The sequence below is a fragment of the Biomphalaria glabrata genome, chromosome 3 (assembly GCF_947242115.1).
Source record: "Biomphalaria glabrata chromosome 3, xgBioGlab47.1, whole genome shotgun sequence".
Taxonomy (NCBI): domain Eukaryota; kingdom Metazoa; phylum Mollusca; class Gastropoda; family Planorbidae; genus Biomphalaria; species Biomphalaria glabrata.
In genome coordinates, this window is record NC_074713.1 from 33,602,292 (window position 1) to 33,621,819 (window position 19,528).

The 19,528-nt window shown below is 38.2% G+C and overlaps 1 protein-coding gene across 2 annotated transcripts in view; it reads left to right on the plus strand.

Moving 5' to 3' along the window:
* The first annotated feature begins 1,163 nt into the window (after window positions 1–1,163).
* LOC106079545 (leucine-rich repeat-containing protein 74B-like) overlaps window positions 1,164–19,528 on the plus strand; it is a 43,860-nt gene continuing 25,495 nt past the window's right edge. The window contains exons 1-4 of one of the 2 annotated variants that reach the window (XM_056024639.1): window positions 1,164–1,322; window positions 5,609–5,780; window positions 15,768–15,946; window positions 17,370–17,477. In XM_056024639.1, coding sequence (XP_055880614.1) covers window positions 1,299–1,322; window positions 5,609–5,780; window positions 15,768–15,946; window positions 17,370–17,477 — 483 coding nt within the window. In that variant the 5' untranslated portion in view covers window positions 1,164–1,298. Of the gene's footprint in view, window positions 1,323–5,608; window positions 5,781–11,925; window positions 12,043–15,767; window positions 15,947–17,369; window positions 17,478–19,528 lie in introns of those variants that run through there. The other variant, XM_056024640.1, reaches the window with a different exon arrangement.

The following is a 19,528-nucleotide window of genomic DNA, read 5'->3' on the forward strand; positions in this document are numbered from 1 at the left end:
AGTATATAAGAAGTGCTACCTGAATATATAAGAAGTGCTACCTGAATATATAAGAAGTGCTACCTGAATATATAAGAAGTGCTATCTAAGTAGATAAGAAGTGCTACCTGAATATATAAGAAGTGCTATCTAAGTATATAAGAAGTGCTACCTGAATATATAAGAAGTGCTACCTGAATATATAAGAAGTGCTATCTAAGTATATAAGAAGTGCTACCTGAATATATAAGAAGTGTTATCTAAATATATAAAAAGTGCTACCTGAATATATAAGAAGTGCTATATACGTATATAAGAAGTGCTACCTGAATATATAAGAAGTGCTAAGTATATAAGAAGTGCTACCTGAATATATAAGAAGTGCTACCTGAATATATAAAAAGTGCTGCCTGAATATATAAAAAGTGCTACCTTAATATATATAAGAAGTGCTACCTGAATATATAAGAAGTGCTTCCTGAATATATAAGAAGTGCTACCTGAATATATAAGAAGTGCTACCTGAATATATAAGAAGTGCTAACTGAATATATAAGAAGTGCTATCTAAGTATATAACAAGTGCTACCTGAATATATAAGAAGTGCTATCTAAGTATATAAGAAGTGCTACCTGAATATATAAGAAGTGCTACCTGAATATATAAAAAGTGCTATCTAAGTATATAAGAAGTGCTACCCGAATATATAAGAAGTGCGATCTAAAATGCGCCATTATGTAATAGACTAGGTGGGCCCCTGTCTGTTTCGATGGAAAAAGGAGACAATGTTTGCAAGAACTTCTTGGCTCCATGAATGAGTTCATTTCCTAGGGGAGATAACTCATGTTCATATTTATTTAGTGTCCCAAATGTCATCAAGAAATTATTACATTTTTACCATCTATGGTAAGATTCTATTAATGATAGTTGGCTAAAACTCTTTAACAAAACAAAATAAGCTAAAGTGGCTCCTATTGTTTATACCCCTCCACCTGACATCCCCCCACACCCACACTATCAGCAACAGCTGCACGCACACACACACACACAGTGCCAAGAAACAAAATGTTTTCAATCAGCTGCGGACGTTTTGTTGCGAGTCGCAAAGCTCAGAGGTCACGCTCGGGTAATCGATAATCAATCGAATCTCGATAGGTCCCCTTCAGGTAATTTGAGGGCTTTATTGAGCTGATATCATTAGTCGACTGACTATTAGTTTAGACGGAACCTGTTGTTAACTGAGTTGTAGCTGGCCATGTGTGAGTGTGAGGCTGTCGCAGAGCTTTGAGGCGTCACCTCGATAGAAGGATTTCTACTTCATGGCAGACACGGCTCAGTTCAAAGTAAGTGATTTGGTGTGTGTTCAGTTGGGATAGACTCACATGTTCTTGACACGGTGTTCAACTAATGGAAACATTGAACTGATATGTATTGAAGTCAAGAGTAGGTCTAAACATAGACATGTCTAAAGGAAAACAACATGACATCAAATGTCAGCTCTGTTATGAAGAAAAGTGTCATATGACATTTAAGAGAGTCGTTGTGTATATTTTAAAGTGCTAGTCAGGTCTTGTGTTACTTTAAGACAGCCTATGTTTTTTACGTTGTCTTATTCTGTCTGTTAGTTTGTCTCGTTTAGAGCCACAACAACTTCAAGACATTGTAGTCACCTTATGTCACTCTTGTCTATCACACACCACAACAACTTCAAGACATTGTAGTCACCTTATGTCACTCTTGTCTATCACACACCACAACAACTTCAAGGTATTGTAGTCACCTTATGTCACTCTTGTCTATCACACACCACAACAACTTCAAGACATTGTAGTCACCTTATGTCACTCTTGTCTATCACACACCACAACAACTTCAAGACATTGTAGTCACCTTATGTCACTCTTGTCTATCACACATCAAAACAACTTCAAGACATTGTAGTCACCTTATGTCACTCTTGTCTATCACGAACCACAACACTATCACGAAATGTCATAAATATTTACTTTTCTAAAGAGAACTTTAAAAAAATAAGTTTAGGGTTTATTAAATGCATTTTTACAACTCATTTTTAAACAAAAAATCGCACGGTCAATCCATGGTGCACTTTTATTAATTCAATGTTATTCCAGTCTTAGCGGTCTCAAAATAGTGTTTTTGAAAGAAGCTCATGCTCGCAATATTGGTCTCCTGGCTAATACCTGGACACATTATCCTGGCTAATACCTGGACACATTATGCTGGCTAATACCTGGACACATTATCCTGGCTAATACCTGGACACATTATCCTGGCTAATACCTGGACACATTATCCTGGCTAATACCTGGAAACAAATGCGACTCCGAACTAACTCATCTGATCCTAAACAAATGCGACTCCGAACTAACTCATCTGATCCTAAACAAATGCGACTCCGAACTAACTCCTCTGATCCTAAACAAATACGACTCCGAACTAACTCATCTGATCCTAAACAAATGCGACTCCGAACTAACTCCTCTGATCCTAAACAAATACGACTCCGAACTAACTCATCTGATCCTAAACAAATGCGACTCCGAACTAACTCATCTGATCCTAAACAAATGCGACTCCGAACTAACTCCTCTGATCCTAAACAAATACGACTCCGAACTAACTCCTCTGATAATAAACAATGCAGATGTTAACATTGGTTTCAACGACACAGGGCATGAGATTCGCCAATGGGAAGAAACAAAACACTCCACGGAAACTTCTCGACTTTATTACATGGTGACAATATTGACAAGGCTGTGTCATTGTAGCACCTTCATGACTCTGTGTCATTGTAGCACCTTCATGACTCTGTGTCATTGTAGCACCTTCATGACTTTGTGTCATTGTAGCACCTTTATGACTTTGTGTCATTGTAGCACCTTCATGACTTTGTGTCATTGTAGCACCTTCATGACTTTGTGTCATTGTAGCACCTTCATGACTTTGTGTCATTGTAGCACCTTCATGACTCTGTGTCATTGTAGCACCTTCATGACTTTGTGTCATTGTAGCACCTTCATGACTCTGTGTCATTGTAGCACCTTCATGACTTTGTGTCATTGTAGCACCTTTATGACTTTGTGTCATTGTAGCACCTTCATGACTTTGTGTCATTGTAGCACCTTCATGACTTTGTGTCATTGTAGCACCTTCATGACTTTGTGTCATTGTAGCACCTTCATGACTCTGTGTCATTGTAGCACCTTCATGACTTTGTGTCATTGTAGCACCTTCATGACTCTGTGTCATTGTAGCACCTTCATGACTCTGTGTCATTGTAGCACCTTCATGACTCTATGTCATTGTAGCACCTTCATGACTTTGTGTCATTGTAGCATACACCTTCATGACTTTGTGTCATTGTAGCACCTTCATGACTTTGTGTCATTGTAGCATACACCTTCATGACTTTGTGTCATTGTAGCACCTTCATGACTTTGTGTCATTGTAGCACCTTCATGACTTTGTGTCATTGTAGCATACACCTTCATGACTTTGTGTCATTGTAGCATACACCTTCATGACTTTGTGTCATTGTAGCATACACCTTCATGACTTTGTGTCATTGTAGCATACACCTTCATGACTTTGTGTCATTGTAGCACCTTCATGACTTTGTGTCATTGTAGCACCTTCATGACTCTGTGTCATTGTAGCACCTTCATGACTTTGTGTCATTGTAGCACCTTCATGACTCTGTGTCATTGTAGCACCTTCATGACTCTGTGTCATTGTAGCACCTTCATGACTCTGTGTCATTGTAGCACCTTCATGACTTTGTGTCATTGTAGCATACACCTTCATGACTTTGTGTCATTGTAGCACCTTCATGACTTTGTGTCATTGTAGCATACACCTTCATGACTTTGTGTCATTGTAGCACCTTCATGACTTTGTGTCATTGTAGCACCTTCATGACTTTGTGTCATTGTAGCATACACCTTCATGACTTTGTGTCATTGTAGCATACACCTTCATGACTTTGTGTCATTGTAGCATACACCTTCATGACTTTGTGTCATTGTAGCATACACCTTCATGACTTTGTGTCATTGTAGCATACACCTTCATGACTTTGTGTCATTGTAGCATACACCTTCATGACTTTGTGTCATTGTAGCATACACCTTCATGACTTTGTGTCATTGTAGCATACACCTTCATGACTTTGTGTCATTGTAGCATACACCTTCATGACTTTGTGTCATTGTAGCATACACCTTCATGACTTTGTGTCATTGTAGCATACACCTTCATGACTTTGTGTCATTGTAGCACCTTCATGACTTTGTGTCATTGTAGCATACACCTTCATGACTTTGTGTCATTGTAGCATACACCTTCATGACTTTGTGTCATTGTAGCATACACCTTCATGACTTTGTGTCATTGTAGCATACACCTTCATGACTTTATGTCATTGTAGCATAAACCTTCATGACTTTGTGTCATTGTAGCACCTTCATGACTCTGTGTCATTGTAGCACCTTCATGACTTTGTGTCATTGTAGCATACACCTTCATGACTTTGTGTCATTGTAGCATACACCTTCATGACTTTGTGTCATTGTAGCATACACCTTCATGACTTTGTGTCATTGTAGCATACACCTTCATGACTTTGTGTCATTGTAGCATACACCTTCATGACTTTGTGTCATTGTAGCATACACCTTAATGACTTTGTGTCATATGTTGTAGCATACACCTTAATGACTTTGTGTCATATGTTGTAGCATACACCTTAATGACTTTGTGTCATATGTTGTAGCATACACCTTAATGACTTTGTGTCATATGTTGTAGCATACACCTTAATGACTTTGACATGCCTGTTGTTGACAAATGCCGACCATGCAGAAACGCGGTTGAGTCAATCGAGCTCATATGGCAGGATGCTCAGCTTAATCAAAATCTGACTTTTTAGATCACCATAACCAAGTAGCGAAACTAATCCCTCAACAATAGGCCTAGACACCTGGTTTTGACACCTGTCCTTATCTTGTACACTTTCTTACTACAGATACTTGTCACAGAAGGTCCTCGAGTCAACCGATTACCTAATATGCTGGAATAGACATATTTTGACTAATTTACTGTTTCAATCCGCAACCATCATTGACATCGCCGTACCACTATCCCATAATATAAGGAGAACTAAAATTAAAAAAAAAAGAAAATATGGGAACCTTCGCTTGGAGATGAAGCGTTTATGGAAGTTGTCTAAAATCACAATTTACCCTGTTGTTCTATCAACTGAAGAGATAATGACGCTGCCCTCACAGGTAACTGCAAGGCACTTAGCATCTCTAGGAAGATTCTTGTTGCCTGTCAGCGGGCGGTACTGCTGCAGACCTGCCACATCACCAGACAATCTCTCAGTGGACTCTGTTAAAGGGAGACTACAATGAATTTTTATTCTCTTTAACAAAGCTCGACCCTGGCTGTGCCAGAGAATGAATATTAATTCGTTTTTAACATAATAAAAATAAAATTTGAACTACAATGAATAAATGCAGAACATCATGAAACTGGTGATAAATGATTCTCTGCTATTAAAAATATTTTCTCTACGTAATCTCTAAACATTGTCCCATTTTTATTTCAGTCTTTTGGAAGAAAGATTAGCCGGAAACAGGTTCACACAGGACTCCTAAGCCACAGACAAAAGACTCAAGATGAAGTCTTTCTAACTGTAGCAGACAAGTCGCGACAGAATTCTTGTCTTCCACTTACACCTTCTCCAACGTGGGAGGAAGATTTGGAGCTCGAGAATCCAGGCAATCTTTTGTTTTCAAAGTCATTTTTCAATCTTTCAACTCTCCCCTAGTTATCCACTAACTTTGCAAGCTGAGAGTATTGGAGTGCAGTGCCCTCCATCATGTAGATAACATGTCTGTGTTACAAATAGTACTATTCTAGTGAACTCTCATGTGGATGTTCACCTGATATAGTCGGTAAGGTATACGCTAGTCTTAGAGAATCATTTCTGGTTCATTGCACTGGCAGATCCCGGGGAGGGGGCGGTAGGGGCGATCTCCCCCACTTGACGAATTTGAGTAAAATCTCCATATTTGTATATGAATTCTTTACTTATGCTAATAATGTCTACTAATTATTTAAATCAATGTTTAGATTATTTCGCCCTTTCCTTCTAGTATGTTGTCCAATTTGTTGGGATAGAGGTAGGGCGATCCCCACCCCCCTCGACCCTAACCCTTCCAGTCCATTTTTTTTGTAGAAATTTCAAGTTGCTAACAGATTTAGTTACATATCTCTATGATGCTACTTATTGATATTTGAACTAATCTTTATAGTATGTCGCCCCCCCCCCCCTTTGCTGGTATGTTGGCCGATTCGTTGTGGCGGAGAGGGGCGATGACATCTACACTTTGAGTGGGGTGGGGGGTGGCGGCCAATTTTTGTATGCAGAAATCCAAGTTTGTGAACAAGACTAATGTCCAATGCAATGAGTAGCAACCATTATAAACTGAAGAGAAGACTCTTATATGACTCATCGTTTTCACTATACCGCCCCCCTCCCCTTTTCGGACGAAAATGTGACTATTAAAATAGAATAGTCAAATATGGCGATAATTACGTATGAATTTGTCCTAATTATTTCAAGAAAGACTTTGTTTTGGAAAATTTAGAAGAAACTTAAAACTTACAGTTTATACTTGGATCCAAAAATAAAATTAAAAAATTAGACAGGAATCAAATTGGTGTATTTCATTTCTAATTCTTCTTCTGATTTTTTTTTTAGAGCCTGAATGTAAAGTTTGTAAAAAAAAAAAAGTTACAAACCTTGAACATAATGGACATCATTCACCAATTGTAAACAAACAACATTTAACCACGTGATTCTCCATCTCTTCTCAACAATTTACGTAATACATAATGGCTATCACGTTTCAGGTTTTTTTCCGTTGTTTTATCAGTATGATCACGTGGGTAAATGTTGTTTGTTTACGATTGGTGAATGAGGCCAATTAATCATTTATTAATGAACGTCATTTTCCAATATTATTTTTTGAAGACTTTTTTTTTCGGCGGCGACCCTCGAAGCTTTAATTTAAACTTTATCCATCTGTAGGGTATCTTTTCATTTCAAGGAATTCATGGGTTATATTTGCAATGTAGTTAGCTGTTAAGACCTATACATTCATATTAGAATTTTTAAAAGAAAAAACATTTTTCAAAAGTTTCTTAAAAACTAAAACATTCTGCGCGCGTGAAAAAGGTCGACTAGCTTTTCACCATCGTACTATTGGCGTCTTACGCTGACAAAAACATACTATACATACTTCTACTAAAGACTTACGCTACTATCTATCTATCTATCTATCTATCTATCTATCTATCTATCTATCTATCTATCTATCTATCTATCTATCTATCTATCTATCTATCTCTTTCTCTCTCTCTCACTATATATATATATATACAGTGAGAGAGAGAGAGAGAGAGAGAGAGAGAGAGAGAGAGAGAGAGAGAGAGAGTCGTAAACGTCTCTACTGTTTACCCGTTGTGACGTCACACAATTAGTTCGTCTAACCTACTAGACCACCAGAGTTCCGCTGTCAATGTTCTAATCAATAATCTAAATTAGCCGTGATTGGTGGTTCGATACTTTTTCTCCGGGTCAAAATTTGAATACAACGAAACTTTGGACTATACACACTGGGGAAAAAATTTTCTAGAAATCTGTTTGGTCATGCGGCCGCGTTCAACTGTAAATGTATAGAACTCAAAAATACCATTTGGCAGACCTTGTCAATCCCGTATTAGTTTTAAGTAGTCCGTCTGTCACGTTTAGATCTCAAAATTAGAAATTTAGTTGCAAGGCTACTTTGTCTCTTCTGAAAGCGAACTAATTTTGTTTTACAAAACTTATATCAACTCACTCTGTCTGTCTGTCTGTCTAGTAAAACGTTTGTACACATTATGTCTCCGACACCCAATCTTGGATCAAGCTGAAATTTTGCACAATTTTTATTTTACCTGACAACACAAGAATAAAAAAAATAACCATTAAGTTCATTAACTATATCTTGAACAAGGGAGAGAAATTGTACTTGACTGAGGTGATGGTAAGAGCAAATCTAGTTCCCTTTAAAGGTCGCCTATTTAAAGTAAGTTTGAGCCAAACAATAGATAAGTACACAATGTTCTATTTTCAAAAACACCTCACTAGCAGAGTGGTTAGAATGTCGGCTTCAATCATGAGTTTGAATTCAGGTCGTCCCCCAATTGTTTTGATAAATTCTTTTGTAAAACGATTACGGTAAAATTCCCTCGAATATCAATATGCCATTGATATTTGTAGCCTATACCGAGCCATTGATATCTGTAGCCTATACCGGGCAATTGATATTTGTAGCCTATACCGGGTCATTGATATTTGGAGCCTATACCGAGCCATTGATATCTGTAGCCTATACCGGGCCATTGATATTTGTAGCCTATACCGAGCCATTGATATCTGTAGCCTATACCGAGCCATTGATATCTGTAGCCTATACCGGGCCATTGATATTTGTAGCCTATACCGGGTCATTGATATTTGGAGCCCATAACAGGTCATTGATACCTGTAGCCTATGCCGGGCCATTGATATTTGTAGCCTATAACAGGTCATTGATATTTGGAGCCTATACCGGGCCATTGATATTTGTAGCCTATACCTGGCCATTGATATCTGGAGTCTATGCCAGTCATTGATATTTGGAGCCTATACCGGGCCATTGATATTTGGAGCCTATAACAGGTCATTGATATTTGGAGCCTAAACCGGGCCATTGATATCTGGAGTCTATGCCAGTCATTGATATTTGGAGCCTAAAACAGGTCATTGATATTTGTAGCCTATACCGAGCCATTGATATTTGTAGCCTAAAACAGGTCATTGATATTTGTAGCCTATACCGGGCCATTGATATTTGTAGCCTATACCGGGCCATTGATATTTGTAGCCTATACCGGGCCATTGATAACTGGAGTCTATGCCAGTCATTGATATTTGTAGCCTATACCGGGCCATTGATATCTGGAGTCTATGCCAGTCATTGATATTTGGAGCCTAAAACAGGTCATTGATATTTGTAGCCTATACCGAGCCATTGATATTTGTAGCCTAAAACAGTTCATTGATATTTGTAGCCTATACCGGGCCATTGATATTTGTAGCCTATACCGGGCCATTGATATTTGTAGCCTATACCGGGCCATTGATAACTGGAGTCTATGCCAGTCATTGATATTTGTAGCCTATACCGGGCCATTGATATTTGTAGCCTATACCGGGCCATTGATATTTGTAGCCTATACCGAGCCATTGATATTTGTAGCCTATACCGGGCCATTGATATTTGTAGCCTATACCGAGCCATTGATATTTGTAGCCTATACCGGGCCATTGATATTTGTAGCCTATACCGAGCCATTGATATTTGTAGCCTATACCGGGCCATTGATATTTGTAGCCTATACCGGGTCATTGATATCTGGAGTCTATGCCAGTCATTGATATTTGGAGCCTATGTCAGGTCATTGATATTTGTAGCCCATAACAGGCCATTGATATGTGTAGCCTATACCGGGTCATTGATATCTGGAGTCTATGCCAGTCATTGATATTTGGAGCCTATAACAGGCCATTGATATTTGTAGCCTATAACAGGACATTGATATTTGTAGCCTATACCGGGTCATTGATATCTGGAGCCTATGCCAGTCATTGATATTTGCAGCCTATGTCAGGTCATTGATATTTGTAGCCTATACCTGGCCATTGATATCTGGAGCCTATGCCAGTCATTGATATTTGGATTCTATGCCAGGTCATTGATATTTGTAGCCTATACCGGGTCATTGATATTTGTAGCCTATAACAGGCCATTGATATTTGTAGCCTATACCGGGTCATTGATATCTGGAGTCTATGCCAGTCATTGATATTTGGAGTCTATGCCAGTCATTGATATTTGCAGCCTATGTCAGGTCATTGATATTTGTAGCCAATACCGGGCCATTGATATCTGGAGTCTATGCCAGTCATTGATATCTGGAGTCTATGCCAGGTCATTGATATTTGTAGCCTATACCGGGTCATTGATATCTGGAGTCTATGCCAGTCATTGATATTTGGAGCCTATGTCAGGTCATTGATATTTGTAGCCCATAACAGGCCATTGATATGTGTAGCCTATACCGGGTCATTGATATCTGGAGTCTATGCCAGTCATTGATATTTGGAGCCTATAACAGGCCATTGATATTTGTAGCCTATAACAGGACATTGATATTTGTAGCCTATACCGGGTCATTGATATCTGGAGCCTATGCCAGTCATTGATATTTGCAGCCTATGTCAGGTCATTGATATTTGTAGCCTATACCTGGCCATTGATATCTGGAGCCTATGCCAGTCATTGATATTTGGATTCTATGCCAGGTCATTGATATTTGTAGCCTATACCGGGTCATTGATATTTGTAGCCTATAACAGGCCATTGATATTTGTAGCCTATACCGGGTCATTGATATCTGGAGCCTATGCCAGTCATTGATATTTGGAGCCTATGTCAGGTCATTGATATTTGTAGCCTATACCGGGCCATTGATATTTGTAACCTATACCGGACTATTGATATCTGGAGTCTATGCCAGTCATTGATATCTGGAGCCTATGTCAGGCCATTGATATTTGTAGCCTATACCGGACTATTGATATCTGGAGCCTATGCCAGTCAATGATATTTGGAACCTATGTCAGGTCATTGATATTTGCAGTCTATACCGGGCCATTGATATTTGTAGCCTATACCGGGTCATTGATATTTGGAGTCTATGCCAGTCATTGATATCTGGAGTCTATGTAGTCATTGATATTTGAGCCTAGGTGACGTCAAACTTACATGACTGATCCAAAGTAATTGATACAACTACACTTCGTATATGCAGACCGTTTTCATGCGATGTTCATGGTGGCCGTATTGAGTCACGTGACAGGCAGGAGCTCGTTCATTGGGTGGAACTGATTATTACGGATAATAAAGATTATTATTATTATTATTATTATTATTATTATTATTCTAACGCCCACAGTTTCTAGGGAAGGATATATAAATAATATATATGATGATATATTATGCCATGTCATTGAAAGGGACAAAGCATTAAACTTGACTTGTTTGTAGCAGTGATCTGGTCAAGTATTAGTTCAACAGGCGTAACACAGTTTCTGTCTAGGGCTTTTGAAATAAAGTCGTCTGGTCACTTGACCGATCAAATAAAAAGATTAGTCTCAATGTGATCACGTGACTATAAGACAACCCCCAAGGGAAGACAACCCAAAGGGTGGATTATCTTTTCAAGTTCTTTTTTTTTTATTTTAGATTTATCTTCAACTCTAAAATAAGTTTATGTTTACATCTTTAAAAGTTTAACTTCACATTCTAAATTGTTTAACTTCACATCCTAAATAGTTTAACTTCACATCCTAAATAGTTTAACTTCACATCCTAAATTGTTTAACTTCACATTCTAAATAGTTTAACTTCACATCCTAAATAGTTTAACTTCAAATTCTAAATAGTTTAACTTCACATCCTAAATAGTTTAACTTCACATCCGAAACAGTTTAACTTCACATCCTAAAAAAAGTTTTCTTTATTCCAAAATGATGGGGCAAAACAGAACAGAAACAATCTAAAGAATACATTTCCTTGTACCTAGAGGGCTCATGCGAATACCACTTCAAATATCGACACACACACACACAACTAAATATTTCTATCATTGAACTGAAACATTATTTGGTGAGAAATGGGAAAAAAACAAACAAATAAAAACACAAACTGAAGAGCTTCTATTTGTGATACAAAAATGTGAACTGCTCTTAGGAAACAAACTTTGATTTGTTTTGAAGTTAGACATATTGAAATAAGACGTCATTGTCTCTGTCTTGGATCATCCTTTGAAAGGAACGTAGGAATTTGTGTTTTTATTGAAGCAACAAAAACACATGATAGAGATAATGTAAGATAATGTTCAGATAATGTAAGATAATGTTCAGATTATGTAAGATAATGTTCAGATAATGTAAGATAATGTTCAGACAATGTAAGATAATGTTCAGATAATGTAAGATAATGTTCAGATAATGGTTTAAATAATGCTATTGCAAGAAATTATTGACCAGACATGTTTAGGCTTTTAGGTCTAGTCAAGTCAGGTTTTATTGACGAGACATGTTTAGGTCTAGTTAAGTTTTATTGACGAGACATGTTTAGGTCTAGTCAATTTTTATTGACGAGACATGTTTAGGTCAAATCAAGTTTTATTGACGAGACATGTTTAGGTCTAGTCAAGTCAGGTTTTATTGACCAGACATGTTTAGGTCTAGTCAAGTCAGGTTTTATTGACGAGACATGTTTAGGTATAGTTAAGTTTTATTGACGAGACATGTTTAGGTCTTGTCAAGTTTTATTGACGAGACATATTTAGGTCTTGTCAAGTTTTATTGACGAGACATGTTTAGGTCTAGTCAAGTCAGGTTTTATTGACCAGACATGTTTAGGTCTAGTCAAGTCAGGTTTTAGTGACGAGACATGTTTAGGTCTAGTCAAGTTTTATTGACGAGACATGTTTAGGTCTAGTCAAGTTTTATTGACGAGACGTGTTTAGGTCTAGTCAAGTTTTATTGACGAGACATGTTTAGGTCAAATCAAGTTTTATGGACGAGACATGTTTAGGTCTAGTCAAGTCAGGTTTTATTGACCAGACATGTTTAGGTCTAGTCAAGTTTTATTGACGAGACATGTTTAGGTCTAGTCAAGTTTTATTGACGAGACATGTTTAGGTCTAGTCAAGTCAGGTTTTATTGACGAGACATATTTAGGTCTAGTCAAGTCAGGTTTTATTGACCAGACATGTTTAGGTCTAGTCAGGTTTTATTGACGAGACATGTTTAGGTCTAGTCAAGTCAAGTTTTATTGACGAGACATGTTTAGGTCTAGTCAAGTTTTATTGACGAGACATGTTTAGGTCTAGTCAAGTTTTATTGACGAGACGTGTTTAGGTCTAGTCAAGTCAAATTTTATTGACGAGACCTGTTTAGGTCTAGTCAAGTCAAATTTTATTGACGAGACATGTTTAGGTCTAGTCAAGTCAAGTTTTTATTGACGAGACATGTTTAGGTCTAGTCAAGTCAAGTTTTATTGACGAGACATGTTTAGGTCTAGTCAAGTCAAGTTTTATTGACGAGACATGTTTAGGTCTAGTCAAGTTTTATTGACTAGACATGTCTGGTTATAGAGTGAAGTCAAGTTTTAATGGCTAGACATGTTGGGGTTAAGTCAGGTCAAGTTTTATTGACTATGGTTGTAGAGTGCTTTTGTTTTTGATTGACTAGACATTCTTTGAGAAGTCTTTGAAATGTTCAGTTCAATTTGTATTTCTATGACATTGTATGGACATGAACATTTTGTTCACACGCACTTAACTGACATTGAGTTCAACTTGACCTGATGTTCTTATCAGTTTTCCATACGCATGGACGTCATTACTAGATGAGCCAGAAATGAATAAAAAATCTGGAAAATAGATCCACCTTAAGTTCAGTCTTTTTTAGAAACAACATTTGAATCAGTATTCTATTCAATGAATTAAAAGAAATTTCTATAAATCAAATAAGAACATAAAACTAAAATGTTATTTAACCTTGGTTAGGCCAATAATAGAATATGCATCCTCCGTTTGGGACCCCTCATCTCAAGAAAACATTAAGAAACTGGAACAGACACAAAATAGAGCAGTGAGATTCATAACAAACGAATATTCACGTTTGACTAGAGTAACACCTTTAGTAAAATCACTAAATTTAAAAAGCCTTCAGGACAGAAGACTCAAAAGTAAAGTAGCAATTATACATAAAACACTGAACCATAATCTTCAAATACAAAAACAAAATTTAATAAAATACTCTGAAAGACACAAAGATAAAGGCACATTCCTCGTCCCATATGCTAGGACAAATTGGTACAAATACTCCTTCTTCCCTAGTGCTATTAGAGCATGGAATGGGTTGCCTGAGCTAGCCAGGAAAACCAGTGACTTGGCAGAATTTAAGTAATTGGTTAATATGCATGACTAAATGCATGACGCGTAGGACGTAATCAACTTCTTTTTTGAAGTAACGTCTGTATTATATAAGATAAGATAAGAAGTCAGTTAATAAATGGAAAATATATTCTATAATGATCCATTGACACTTTTACCATTGTGACATTAGATGCAAATTTTTTTTTTTACCAATGCGCGAATCAATGAATGAAGCTTGAGTTATTAATGAATAAGTCCATGACCTTTTTGAAAGACCTACCTCCCCTGAAGTTTTTCATTGAAAAGTGGTGTATTGTTTTCAAAAATCTGCTTGCATAGATAATTTTAAAAATTAGATGGTTCACTTTCGGAAAAGAAAAAAGTAGCCGTTGCATCAGAACTTTGAATGATCTAAAATATCACGATGTCCGATTTTCATTTTCTCTTCTAGTTTCTGAGATCTAAACGGGACGACGGACAGACGGACGGACAGACGGATAGACGGACAGACAGGCCATACAAAACTAATAGCGTCTTTTCCCCTTTCGGGGACCGCTAAAAATATTTTTTAAAGCTAACTTTCTGCATTGCTTCTTTTAAGACAGTGTGTGTGTGTGTGTGTGTGTGTGTGCTCACAAAGTATTTTAAAACGAGCCGGTAGTGTAGACACTGGATCTCTTGAAATACTGAAACAGACTTCTGATCCCCGACACAATAGGACGTAGACAGTCAAGGTTTAAATGTTAAGTCTTTGAGAGAGAATTGTGGGAGATTTGAAACTTCACGTTGTGGAAAGTGTCTGTAGGGCACTTAATCAAAGGGGAGAGAATCCATTTAACGTATTTTGATGGAGCCAGAAGCGCTCCTGGGAGAGGACTCCGTTCATTTATTGAGATCGTCCATTGTTTGTGTGATAGGACGGGGGGAGCGAGGAGGATAATTATAACTCCAAAGATTTTGTTCTGGAATCCTGGGGACCCAACAAGATAGTGATTACAGTTGATAAGAGGCTCTGGCTAATGGAGACATAAAACTTAATGTTTCTTGTGGGGGTGGGGGGGGGAGCCTACTAAGTAAACATTGTTGAAACGTATTGGGAAATAGTCAAGAAATGAAATATCTGAATTTAGTAAATATGAAATGGTACATGACATACGCTAGTCTATTTATCTATCTATCTATCTATCTATCTATCTATCTATCTATCTATCTATCTATCTATCTATCTATCTATCTATCTATCTATCTATATCTATCTATCTATCTATCTATCTATCTATCTATCTATCTGTCTGTCTGTCTGTCTATCTATCTGTCTGTCTGTCTGTCTATCTATCCATCCATCCATCTATCTATCTATCTATCTATCTATCTATCTATCTATCTATCTATCTATCTATCTATCTATCTATCTATCTATCTATCTATCAATCTATCTATCTATCTATCTATCTATATCTATATATATATATATATATACAAGCAGAACTTTTTTTTATGACGGTATGCACCGGTACGGCGTGCCGGCACCTTTTTGAAATAATGATGACTTTTCTTGTATTTTAACGTACATTATTAATTTTTAGTAGTTAAAAGTGAGGCAATCAACTACTTGAGTACCGGCACCTATTTTTTTTATATATAAATCTAATCTCTCATAGGTCCTGTACAGAAGCCCAGTATTGATGACGTCAAAAAGAGTCTGTATCAAAGGGAATGTATCAAGTTAGGGATTACACCTGTGGGCTCATTTCTCAGATCCCCGACCAGAACAGAATTACGTATTCGTCATTACAGCTTGGGGCCCGAGGGCGCCAGGGCGCTGGCTGTACCTCTCATGGTATGTTGTCAACAATCACTTGATAGGTTTCTGCGTGTTGATGTCTCGCCATGAAAACTTAAAAAGTTATTGATCAATTCTGAGTTTGTATGAACCAAACAGAGGGAGTAAAAATAATTATACCAAATACTTTAAAACAAAGATTATATTATGAGTAATTGTATCAATTAGTTTGGACCAGTCATGGAATGAAATTTGTAATAGATTTTAGATTTAAACTAACAATAATCAATCTGTGAGATTAGAAAGAGAAATAATTTACCAAAGGTTTTTGTTTAGCTCGATTTCATGCTTTAAACTTTCTATCACTTTGTCAGCACCGGTTGGGAAAAAAGGGGGGAGGAGAGAAGAAGGGGGAGGGGTATCTGTGTGGACGTTACTGGGATAGCTTTTTGAATGTATTATATATATATATTATATATATATATATATATATATATATATATATATATATATATATATATATATATATATATATATATATATATATATATATATATATATATATATATATATATATATAAAGTTGTAAGAACTCGATAGCTCAAGCCGCCTCAAGCCGGTGGTGTGTTGTTTTCAAAAATCTGCTTGCATAGATAATTTTAAAAATTAAATGGTTCACTTTCGGAAAAGAAAAAAGTAGCCGTTGCATCAGAACTTTGAATGATCTAAAATATCATGATGTCCGATTTTCATTTTCTCTTCTAGTTTCTGAGATCTAAATGGGACTGACGGACGGATAGACAGGCTACACAAAACTAATAGCGTCTTTTCCCCTTTCAGGGGCAGCTAAATATCTTCCACATCCGTTGCTTAAAGTGGATTTTAAAATAAAATAACCATTGAGGAAGCACTGCGAAGAGCAGGCAGCCAGGACATCAGCCTGTAGACGCATTGGCTGGCTTGGTCATGTTCACAGAATGAAACAAGGTCGACTCCCATAACACTTTCTGTAGAGTGATGTCAAGAAGATTGGAGAGCTACTGGCAGCTCACTTTTAAAATATACTGATGTTTGCAAACGAGACATGAAGCTCTACAAAATTGACACCATCAGTTGGGAAAATGAGGCACTGGACAGATCCAGATGGAGAGCCAACATAAAGGAAGTGTCCTGAATTGCAGATAGCGTATACACCAGACGTAGAAACAAGGGTGAAAGTGCTAGAGATTACAGATTCCCAGCCTGTGACCGCTGTTGCGTATTAAAGATTGTCCTCTTAAGTCACAAAGCTACAAAGGGAAAAAGATTGTCTCTCGAGACGTAAAATGCTAAGGACATTTGTTGTTCAAGTCAGGAAGTCTATATGAAAGTGGCAAAACATTAAGTGGCGCCCTGGGCTGCTGGGTAACTGAACTCATTATTTAAAGTTATTAGGTGAAGCAATTTGTTTGTATATGGTTTTATTTATTTCTCTTCAAAGCTCGACTCGGCAATGACTCATTTAGACTTAGAAGGTAATGGACTCGGACACGAAGGTTTGGCGAACATGATGGAAATGTTGATGGAGCACTGTTCTCTAACACATCTGGTAGGTCATACTTCACACACACCTGGTAGGTCATACTTCACACACACCTGGTAGGTCATACTTCACACACACCTAATAGGTCATACTTCACACACACCTGGAAGGTCATACTTCACACACACCTGGTAGGTCATACTTCACACACACACCTGGTAGGTAATACTTAACACACACCTGGTAGGTCATGCTTCACACACACCTGGTAGGTCATATTTCACATACACCTGGTAGGTCATATTTCACACACACCTGGTAGGTCATATTTCACACACACCTGGTAGGTCATACTTCACACACACACCTGGTAGGTCATACTTCACACGCACACACCTGGTAGGTCATACTTCACACGCACACACCTGGTAGGTCATACTTCACACACACCTGGTAGGTCATACTTCACACACACCTGGTAGGTCATACTTCACACACACACACCTGGTAGGTCATACTTCACACACACACACCTGGTAGGTCATACTTCACACACACACACACACCTGGTAGGTCATACTTCACACACACACACACCTGGTAGGTCATACTTCACACACACACACACCTGGTAGGTCATACTTCACACACACACACCTGGTAGGTCATACTTCACACACACACACCTGGTAGGTCATACTTCACACACACACACCTGGTAGGTCATACTTCACACACACACACCTGGTAGGTCATACTTCACACACACACACCTGGTAGGTCATACTTCACACACACACACCTGGTAGGTCATACTTCACACACACACACCTGGTAGGTCATACTTCACACACACACACCTGGTAGGTCATACTTCACACACACCTGGTAGGTCATATTTCACACACACCTGGTAGGTCATACTTCACACACACCTGGTAGGTCATACTTCACACACACCTGGTAGGTCATACTTCACACACACCTAATAGGTCATACTCCACACACACCTGGTAGATCATACTTCACACACACCTGGTAGGTCATACTTCTAACACACCTGGTAGGTCATACTTCACACACACCTGGTAGGTCATACTTCACACACACCTGGTAGGTCATACTTCACACACACCTGGTAGGTCATATTTCACACACACCTGGTAGGTCATACTTCACACACACCTGGTAGGTCATACTTCACACACACCTGGTAGGTCATACTTCAAACACACCTGGTAGGTCATACTTCACACACACCTGGTAGGTCATACTTCACACACACCTGGTAGGTCATACTTTACACACACCTGGTAGGTCATACTTCACACACACCAGGTAGGTCATACTTCACACACACCTGGTAGGTCATACTTCACACACACCAGGTAGGTCATACTTCACACACACCTGGTAGGTCATACTTCACACACACACACACACCTGGTAGGTCATACTTCACACACACACCTGGTAGGTCATACTTCACACACACCTGGTAGGTCATACTTCACACACAGTTGGTAGGTCATACTTCACACACAGCTGGTAGGTCATACTTCACACACACCTGGTAGGTCATACTTCACACACACCTGGTAGGTCATACTTCACACACACCTGGTAGGTCATACTTCACACACATCTGGTAGGTCATACTTCACACACACACACACCAGGTAGGTCATACTTCACACACACCTGGTAGGTCATACTTCACACACACACCTGGTAGGTCCTATTTCACACACAGCTGGTAGGTCATAATCACACACACCTGGTAGGTCATACTTCACACCATGGGGGTCTTGGGGAGCTCGCAGCGCTCCCCCAGCGCTAGGCGAAGCACTATTTCTGGTATTGAAAGGCAACAAAATGCATATTCTGAGGTATCTACAGTGCATTATCTTGCTATTAAAAAGTTTTATTTCAAAAACCTAATGTGCTATTCTTACTTACTTAGACCCTCTAGCGTCGTTCTGCGCATTTTCCGGCAAGCTGTTTTCGCAACTCTTATTTTGAGTAATTCATTTTGTCGGAGAACATGTCCTGCAAAACCTCATGCGACGCTCTGTCACAACCTTACTAAGGATTCGACTCACAGTTCGGCATATGAT